The sequence below is a fragment of the Hordeum vulgare genome, chromosome 2H (assembly GCF_904849725.1).
Source record: "Hordeum vulgare subsp. vulgare chromosome 2H, MorexV3_pseudomolecules_assembly, whole genome shotgun sequence".
NCBI classification, from domain to species: Eukaryota; Viridiplantae; Streptophyta; class Magnoliopsida; order Poales; family Poaceae; genus Hordeum; species Hordeum vulgare.
In genome coordinates this window covers 528,607,184-528,617,304 of record NC_058519.1, presented here as the reverse complement: position 1 = coordinate 528,617,304, position 10,121 = coordinate 528,607,184, and the positions used below count along the sequence as shown (strand labels likewise).

Sequence of the window (10,121 nt, the reverse complement as noted above, 5' to 3'; positions counted from 1 at the left end):
TCCATATTGGCTCCTACATATTCTACGAATATCTCTATCGGTTGAACCTCTATGTCAAGGATCCAGTTAATCGTGTATGTTGTTCCCTTTGTCCTTCAGTATGTTACTTCCCCGAGATTTGATCGTCGGTATCTCCATACCTAGTTCAATCTCGTTACCGGCAAGTCTCTTTACTCGTTTCGTAATACAAGATCCCATAACTAACTCCTTAGTCACATTGCTTGCAAGGCTTGTTGTGATGTTGTATTACCGAGTGGGCCCCGAGATACCTCTCCGTCACACGGAGTGACAAATCCCAGTCTTGATCCATGCCAACCCAATAGACACCTTTGGAGATACCTGTAGAGCACCTTTATAGTCACCCAATAACGTTGTGACGTTTGATACACACAAGATATTCCTCCGGTGTCCGGGAATTGCATGATCTCATGGTCATAGGAAAAGATACATTGACATGCAGAAAAACAGTCGCAATAAACTGACACGATCATATGCTACGTTTATAGTTTGGGTCTTGTCCATCACATCATTCTCCTAATGATGTGATTCCGTTATCAAGTGACAACACTTGCCTATGGCCAGGAAACCTTGACCATCTTTGATCAACGAGATAGTCAACTAGACGCTCACTAGGGACAGTGTGTTGTCTATGTATCCACACATGTATTTGAGTTTCCAATCAATACAATTCTAGCATGGATAATAAACGATTATCATGAACAAGGAAATATAATAATCACCAATTTATTATTGCCTCTAGGGCATATTTCCAACAGTACATAAGAGAGTTCATGGTACAACCAACGACATAACATAAAAAAATATTAAAAGCCCTAACGGGCAATACAAGCTTCACGAGACTGGTCGGGCCTTCACCACCATCTTCATTGCGCCTTCTCTTCAGTGCTCCTCCTCCATGTCGTCCTCGCCGAGGTAGTAGGGGAGGTTGTGCATACCGTTGCGGGTGGGGAAGATGCTATCAAAGTCCGTATAGGTGGTGAATGCAATGAACTCGCACCCACACCAAAACATCTTGCCGAGGGGGTAGTACGCATCGAATCTGTTGGTGAAGTTGGCGATGAGCCCTATCGCTGGAGTGGTGGATTTTGGACGCACTTCCTCCAGTCGGAACATCACCGGCGAGCCCGCCGGGAGGTAGGCGAAGCCCGCACCAAGGAACCACTAGGCAAACTCCTTTCCACCCCTCCAGCGTGAGAACGCCCACACGCGGAGCGTCGTCTCCACGACGACACCAGCGGGATACCGCCTCTCCGGCACGGTCGGTGGGAGCTGGAAGGTGGGCCGTTGTACTGCATCCTCGCCTGGCTTTGAGAGTGCTCTGGGTTTGGGTGAAGAAGAGAAGGGGACGGCGCAAATGGATGTGTGGATAATAGGTGGAGGCGTGGGTGGTTTAAATAGAGAAAGGGGAAGGGAACGGGAGTGGCACCGGCCGCGCTTTGGATTTGCTACGTTCAAACGAGCGGCATCGATCGATATGCCACTTTAATTGCCACGTTGAATAGATGCGAGTGGACCGAGGAGACAAACGTGCGAGATGAGACGAACCAGCAGCAATGATCGTCCCTGCGTCCGTGGCGGCTCGCGTGCAGAAAGAGGGGAGGTCAGCGCATCGTGGCGGGGGGCATCAGCGCATGCAGGCATGCTAGCTATGTGCATGCATAGCAGGCTCATGTCGTTACGGCGCGCGCAGGGCCCAACAATCTAACCACGGCCCAACGGGCAAACAACGGCACCGTCCGATGTGGCCCCAATTGTCAGGTTCAACGGGCAACACAGTCGAGCGCGACCCCACTCGTCAGAGTTAACGGTCAAAGCACTGACCCGACGGCATCCACCGTTTGTGACCATTTATGAAGGTTTCAGACAAGGGAATGAGAAAAAATGAGCAAACGTTAAATGCGTAGGGATGAATGAGTAGAGCTAACAAACTAGGGGCACAGATGTAAAAATCCCATGTTTTAAAATGTTGAGTCGTCTCAATGAGCCTATCGGGGGTTATCCCTCAAGAACCAGCCCCTGATTTTTACGGGGTGGAGCTGGTCTTTTTTTATCTTCCAGTCAAATCACAGCAGATCAGCGGAGCTGGTCTTCTTTTATCTTCCAGTCAAATCACAGCAGATCGGCTCTTACGTAAGTCTACGTACACCTCTTACAAAAACTTATGTAGGTGTTAGGATTTTTGGTAGGAAAATGCCTTCTCTAGTTTACCATGCGTGAGGTAACTACCTGTTTGGTTTGGCTTCCAAGAAAATCTGCCTGATCCAGGCAGCGCTCCCAGGCGTCCGCCTGGGGCTCAGCTGCCTGGCAGGCCAACTTTCAATCAAACATTTCACAGGAAAGTTGTCGTGGCCATTTCTTCCAGCAAATGCCATGGTATTCTCACGGTATGTACTCTAAGCTCACATTGGGAAAAGTTACAGCAACTATTTGTTCACCCAAACAATACAGCGGGGTCGACAATACGGACACCCCAAACCGACCAAACATCTGTGCATCTGGGAAAAAAATGAAGTTACAGGAGACTATCAGCAACCCTTTGCTATCTAAACCTAGCTGGATGTTGGTACAACAGAGTTGCTGCTGTGTGCAATTGCACACCATGGTACAGGGGGCTGTGTGGCGGCCCCAAGCACAACATTTCTAGATGAATTAGCACCTTTACAGATGCGCCCGCCCTCCTGCGCGCACGCACAATGCTGCTTTACCTACAGGGACTACAGTCAGAGGGCGAGGCGGCGGATCAGAGGAGGGGGATAATCGGCTCCAGTCAGCTTCTCTATGGAGTAGACCTGTCCAGGAACAGCCTTGTGAGCACTTCGTCCCTCTGAAGCGGTGCCCCGGTCTGAAACGCTCGCTCCAGGACCGTTTGCCATTCCTTCATGAGGGATTCCTTTATTTGTTGTATGGTGTTGTACTCCTGATCCATGATCAGTTCTAGCTCATCAAAGTGTTTGATCTTGTATTGGATCTTTCTTAGCTGACAAACATAAGAAAACAGCCGTCGGTGAATAAGCAGCAATTTTGTCAGCATTTATGATGTGCCTTTCACCTAAACCTAGAAAACCCAAAACACAATACACTTATGGAAATTCAAGCAGAGAAAGAGGAAAACAATTCACCTGAGTTTCAATTATGGACGCCATTAGCAGCTCCATCTCTCGCTCTTCCTGGTCCACGAGCATCTTCGCACGGGCAGCAGCAACACCAACAGCTGTTCCAACAGCTGCCCTCACTTGATACGCGGTTGAAATAAACTTCTTTTCCATTTTCTCATCTGGCATTAATCACAAGCATTAGTTTGAGGTGAGCAGAGCAGTCATGGCCAAAACATGATACAAGTAGAGGCCAATAAGCTCCATTCATTTATTTTATGGAATTATATCAGCTGGCAGATCCCAACCAAAATCTAGAGTTTGCCAATCTGGCAAACTATTTGTGACGGGCAAGCATACAAACATCCTAATTCAGTGTGCCTACGGCTTTCCAAAAATTCATGATACACCAAACTAAGAAAACTTGGGGGCTGCCTGATCTAGTGAACCAATCCAACCTAAGTTACATCGGTTAATACAGGTGGTATGGGAGCATGTCAGGTGATGTAAAGAAGAGACCTATTACAGGCCTAATGAGACACATGACATGACTAAATTCATAGCCATGGCTCACCGATTTCATTCCATAAAAAAACAATCATCAAATAACAAATAACCCCAGAGGTATCCGCCACACAAGCACCATTCAGTAAGTGGAACTCTGAAAGCACCAAGCCCTCTGATAGCCGTAAACGCATGTGGCAATCTGACATTTTGTGTTTAGATTTGTCAATAACTCAAATTAATCTCTACTTAACTTATAAATTGGAGTTGTTGGTGGTGGTGAGTTCACTTCCCACCCCACCTCAATCTCCTCATCTATCTAGAATCCACCAAACCCGCATTTGGAAGAGTTCACTTCCTACTCCACCCCAATCTCACTCATCTATCTAGAATCCACCAAGCCCCTCTGGTTTGGAAGAGTTCACTCCCCACCCCATCTGAATCTACCTCATCCATCTACACACTAGACCCCTCCAATTTGGAGGAATTCACTCCCCACTCCACCCCGATCTCCCTCATCCAACTCCACCAGTCCCATCAGGTTTGGAAATATCATAAAAGCAAAGGTAAAAAATAATGCAGTTGGGGAGCCTCGAGACTCACACATGCCTCTGACACCCAGCTCGGTCAAATCAGCAAGCGACCACCTCACTCGTGTTTTGAATGGGAAACTATTTTATAAGTGCATATCAGTACGTGTTTTTTTACCATAACACGAACCAACCAGTCAATCCACCAATTATTATATTTCCCTGACGTGACTGCTCCCCCCCCCCCCCTCTACATCTCGACATCCTAACTCCCATGGTTGTCGTATTCCAAGTGCATTGGTTGATCTAGATAATACTAATCCAATAGAACTTCAGTTACTTTTGTGGTTCCGTACCAATGCATGGCCGCTATGCTAGTAAGCTCATAAAATTCAGGACATACATACTGATTATAATACTTAACTTGTTAGGGGTGGTATAAATCTAATCCTAAGATAAAAAGGGCAGCCCGGTGCATGTAGCTCCCGCTTGCGCAGGGCCCGGGGAAGGGTCCGACCACTTTGTTCTGATGACAACAATGTTTATCAACAGATAAAGAAATAACTCTCCTATGATTAGTATCGAGGAACCAAATATATTTACAATAGCGCAAAATGTGAGAAGAAAATTAGGCCTACCGGGAACAGTCTGTCCATGCATTTCTGCTTCCTTATTGCCAACATTGCAATCACTGTAAAAATGCCGTCTTAAGATAAACAGATTGAACCAATACTACAAAGAATAACAAGTTGAGGCACGTGTTTACCTCTCTTGGACATGGTTAGAAGAGAATGATTTGACTTGGTATTCTTTCTCGATGAAATGAAATGCCTTCTTTGCTTGGGGATTTTCATTACCCAATGCTTTAACTGACGCAGCTGCAGCCGCAGCCACAACATCTGGGCTCACCGCAGTAGTCAGCAGTGCTAACTGAGGTAGTATTAGCAAATATCAGTGATCTGCTAAAAATCTTTGTACATCCTTAACAAATGAGTTTCTACATATGTTATGTTTTCTTTATTACCTGCTCCATCAATGAACTAGTGACATCTATTGAAGAACATAAACGCCGACGCTTTGAAGGATGGTCTTCAACTAATTTATCAGCACCATCTTCCTCCCCATCAATCTGCATGCCATCAACCATATCGGTTGACTGACTTGATGCATCCTTCACAATAAAGTGGTTTGTTTTGCCATCAGTAGTTTGGTTAGTCTGGAACCTACTATCAGATTTACCATTTATGTTGCCCAGCATATGTTCACCAAAAGGCAACTGAATAAGCCTAGCGATGCACTCTGTTTTGTTCTTTGTTCGGACATGCTGGGTAATAAGATCCCAGTCATCTCCATGTTTCAGGACACCTTCTAAAAGGAGTAGCGTCTCTGCATCTGTCCATGCACTGGAAGCATGGTTGTCAGAGCTCTCCTTTTTAACAATAGAGCATTTATTTGCCTCCTCCTTATTTGTACTATTAGTTTTGCAACACGTTGAACATACTTTAAAACCATCCTGCAGAGAAAATGCATAAGCATTAGACGGCACATAATTTCCTTCATTTTCGTCATAGCTTGATGCCATCTGATCATCTGAATAATAAAATATACAACTCAATCAAATTGTAGCCGACTGTTTAAGCACGACCTCTCTGAACAGAAATAAATACAGTACATGGATAAATTTCATAAAATAACATTTCACAGCATGTTATCCAGTTATAAAGACTACTTTGCTGCGTTTGGTGTCTAGAAGAGCTGAAGTGAGCAGATTTTATATGCGGGACACTACTCGACAAAGTGTTGAATGGTGCAGTGATTGGCTGTAATGTGTTCGCGTGTGTGAGCAATTCGGCCCAATGGCCCAGGTATCATGGCGTATGTACAAGAAGTAGACAGACAATTCCCCCACACAACCTTCCAATTTTCATGGCATCAAACCTAGCATCGTCCCCGAAACCCTAGGTGTTGCCGCCGTAGTGGCAGTGGCAATGGCAGCGGCAGCCCTGAGCTCAGTGGTGATGTTGATCTTGACGAAGTAGATGGCGAGCTACAGGTGAGACTCGTGTTGGTCAGTGACAGCAGCATGAGGTGAATGTGCGGAGGCTCGAGGATCAGAAGCCTTTGGTGACAGATTATGGCTCTGTGCGTGCGACCAGGAAAACGAGGGCTCCTGCAGGAGAGGTATGCATCTAGGAGGGAACGCAAACTGTGTGTGGAGGCAATGCAATTGTTCCTCGTGTCGAGCCAATTCCGAAGATAGAATTGATGCCAAATGACATCGAGTTAAAGAGTGCCAGAAACTACTTAATTTGATCGAGGAAGGCATTGTTATTGTTGATCTTGAAGGAAGGGGATAGAGGGCTTGTCTGGGAAGGGGGTGGGGGGCAACTGAGCCACTGCGCCTCATCTGTCAAGGTCAGCATATTTACCGGTTGTACCAGTAGCTCAGTGTCGGTTCAACCATTGTAGTTGCACTACTCTGCTCGCAGGATCAACATGCCATCTAAAGTGGCTGAACAGGTGTGCTAGTGTCAGTTGCACCGGTTTGGTCTTCGACTGCTAGTTTACTGCCCGTTGGGCTCGAAGCAGGCCGTACCGGTGGTTCAGAGTCAGTCAGCCTCTACAATTCTACACCGGTTCAGCCTTCCAACGGCTAGTTTGAGAGGGTGGAGTATAAATACTATCGTTGGCTGGCTTTGGTAGGTTATTGTTGCCCTTGGGAGTATTTATTGACCTTCCCCGCATAATCCGGATACTGGATATCTGGAAGCATCTCATCGAATACTGAGATATTTGGCGGGAAGTCTCGGGAAGCACATGGTTCAATAAAAATGATTGCCTATACATCGAAATTATATATGATGCTGATCGGTCCAATTGCCTTGACGATACGAGATCAACGTCAAGGGTGTCCTTGTGGGAGGGAACTTTGTATCCTTGGAGGAGCAAGAAGCAATCGATAGCGTCCCAATCTTGTATAGGAGCAGAGCATAGAGAGTCATTTCAGTGTGTTTGAGATGTTGGATGAGAGTCCTTCTGTCGGAGCTATGACCAATAAGGCTTTGGTGTGATAGCAAGTCAGCAATCAATGTCGCGAACAATTCGGTTCAGCATGTGGAGATAGATCAGTAGATCACTTGGTCATCAAAGAATGGCTTGAGCACAGAACACAGTCTAGTGATAGTACAAAATAACAAAAAATGGTAGTACCTTCAAGGTTTCCACTTTGCCGTCCTTGCACTCCTCGCCGCAGAAGCCACATATCGGCCCCTTCCCGGGCGCCCACTCCCCGAACACATCGGTGTACGAGGTGAGCTGAGGCAAGCGGAAGGCGCCGTCCCCGGTCCCTCCTCCCAGTCTCTCCTCCGCGAAGTAGGACGCCGGCGGGCGTGGCGTCACCTGCAAGCCCAGGGGCGCCTCTACGACGGCGCCAGGCCCAGGCTGCTGCGCCGCGGGGCGGGACGAGGTGGCGGAGAAGTTGATTAGGCCGAAGGCGTCTAGGAAGCCAAAGAGCTTCCGGAGGAGCGTGGCGTCGCCGACGAGCGCCTTGCGGACCTCGGTGAAGGTGAGGCGGCGGGCGGGGTCCTCCCGGTACTTGTTGATGATGTAGTCGCGGTACTCGCGGTAGATCCGGGGGTTCCGCGACGCCGTCCCGAAGCCGGTGCCGCCGGCGCCGCCGAAGAAGTCCGGGAGCGCCTGGCGCTCCGTCTCGTGGATGTCGTCCCAGCGGAACCAACCTGCGGGGGCGGAGGACGCGCAATTGGTGAGGCGGCCGAGCTTTCCGGCCCACGCGGCCCGGGCATATAACCCTAGTAGGAGCAAGGGTCGGGGAGGGGGCGCTTACCGGACGAGGCGGGGATGGTGTAGAGCTCGCGCGGCGGGCGCGACGGCGGCGCTTCGCCGGAGGAGGCGGCGCCGGCCGCCGCCGGCGACATGGGGGGAGGGCGGGAAGAGGGGGGCAGGGGGATTGGACGGGGCGATGCGGGCAGGAGAGATCTGGGCCGTCGGATCTGCAATTAAGGGGTGGATTTTTAAGCTAAGGTGTCGCGGTCTCGTTTTCGGGGGAGAGGGGAGGAAGGAGACGGTGCGGTGTTGTCCGAGACGAGAGTACGAGGGGTGTTGCGGTGCTTGGCGAGATTTTGTTGGTGCGCGTGCGCGTGGGGTGCCTGCCGCGTGGGGCTCGTGGTCGTCGGGTCTAGTGATATGGGGCCTTCGTTAACTAGTTTTGGGCCGTCACGGTGCAGCGTCCAAATCCTCAGTTCGGTTTCCTTCAAAATAAAAAAACAATTATGCTTTTTTATACCCCTAATAAAAGGTTATGTTTTTTTTTGCGGGGTTGGGGGTTGGGGGAGAAAAAATAAAGAAAGATAATATGTATCTTTGCTACAAAAATACAAGTTAAAAAAGTTAAAAAAAGATGGTCAGCCCTATTCCGAGATCAGTAGTTTTTGAACTGTGTTTGAAATCACTAGTTAGATGGTACCCTTTGCTCCGACTCAAAAGACAAAAAGATGGTACCCTTTGAAAAGTTCGATCACATCTCTTACATCTCGTTTTGTAGTGACAAGTGACACTTGTCGTAATCCAAAAGTCTTGTGCTTCTTTTAATTCATTGTTTTTTTGACATTTTATCTCTTGAACTATGTGTTCAAATCACTAACCATTTTAATCGTTGCATTTTTCGCGTCGAGATTTTTAGAACTGGATTTCATTTTAGTCAGTTAGGTTGGGACAAAATATATCCAAAAGAAAAGTTAAAACAAAAAAAGAGTAGAATCGTAACAAAGTGGAAATATAAAAAGGAAAACTCCAAACCCCAAAAAACGTAAAAAAACAAGAAGCACATAAGTTCTTTTCACTTTTATAGGGAAGCACACTATGCTTCTTCACTCTTTCCGAATCAAAAATCCATTTGGGTTCTTTTTTTCGCTTGCTTGGACCTTCCAGTCGTCTTGACTGGGTTTTTTCGTTCCTTTGAAATTGATGAAATCACCAAATGCATGCCATAGTCAACGAAAACATAGTCTCCTAATGAACCATCATCGTTAGGTAGTGTTAAATTAATTCAGAAAAATACGAGCACCTCTCACGATTCTAAAACTTGAACTCTTGCAGATTGGTTTATCACAAGGAAAACTAATCATCTAAGCAATGCTCAGTATGAAGAAGAAAGGGTTGCAAAGACAACGAAATTAAAGACGTTTTTGTCCTTGAGGCAAGGAATCCCTATTAATAGGCCTAACCACCTGTTTGGATGTAGGAAAAACTGCTTGGAATTGGCAATCTGGAATTGCCAGGCCAAATCCTGTTGTTTGGGGTGGTACAAGAATTGGGCTTGGAAAACTTGGCCCAATTCCAAGCGATGCACCAGCGCACGTCCACCCTCGCACAAGGTTTCTGAGAGGACGAGCCCGGAAAGGCTCGGAAATGCCCCGCACGCCCTACCTATTCGCTCGTTCCTGGATGAGCTCCTCTCGCTGCGACCCCATCTCACTCCCGACTTCCCTCAAGCAACCGGCGGCGGCTGTCAGTTCTTCGGCCCTCCTCTCCTGCTCGCATTCGTCCCTTCCCTCCCATCTGTCCCCTCATCCTCTTCCATGTGTTCTTTGGCCATGGAACGACCTCATCCGACGAGGCCCTCAAACCCTAGATTGTAGGGGATTTGTAGCGGGAATAGGTCGTTGGGAGGGGAACGACGGTGGTAGTGGAAGGACGGTTGGAGTGCCGCCATCCCCTCCCGTGTACAACCCCAAAATTTTTGTGGTGTCCCTAGGAGAACTCGAATTTGGAATTCCATGGTTTGTACATCCAAAAAGCAATTGGAATTGGGTGCTACCCTGTTATTCCAACAGTAAATTCCATGCAAAACCAAACAATAGAATTCAAATTGGAGCCCATTTCCTTTCCATCTTGGCTTTGTAATTTCCAGTCCAATTCAATTCCAAGTGAAAATGCAACTATTAGGAATGGCTTT

General features: G+C 47.5%; 1 protein-coding gene across 1 annotated transcript; it reads right to left on the bottom strand.

The window, feature by feature from the left end:
* Positions 1 to 2,377: 2,377 nt before the first annotated feature.
* On the bottom strand, positions 2,378 to 8,268 carry LOC123427013 (SWI/SNF complex subunit SWI3A homolog). Its single transcript, XM_045110943.1, has 7 exons — positions 7,992 to 8,268; positions 7,358 to 7,884; positions 5,172 to 5,660; positions 4,914 to 5,077; positions 4,786 to 4,838; positions 3,141 to 3,295; positions 2,378 to 2,998 (listed from the first exon to the last, which is right to left on the bottom strand). The coding sequence occupies exons 1-7, from the start codon at positions 8,080 to 8,082 to the stop codon at positions 2,798 to 2,800; spliced, it is 1,680 nt and encodes a 559-aa protein (XP_044966878.1). The 5' UTR covers positions 8,083 to 8,268; the 3' UTR covers positions 2,378 to 2,797.
* Between the last annotated feature and the right edge of the window lie 1,853 nt (positions 8,269 to 10,121).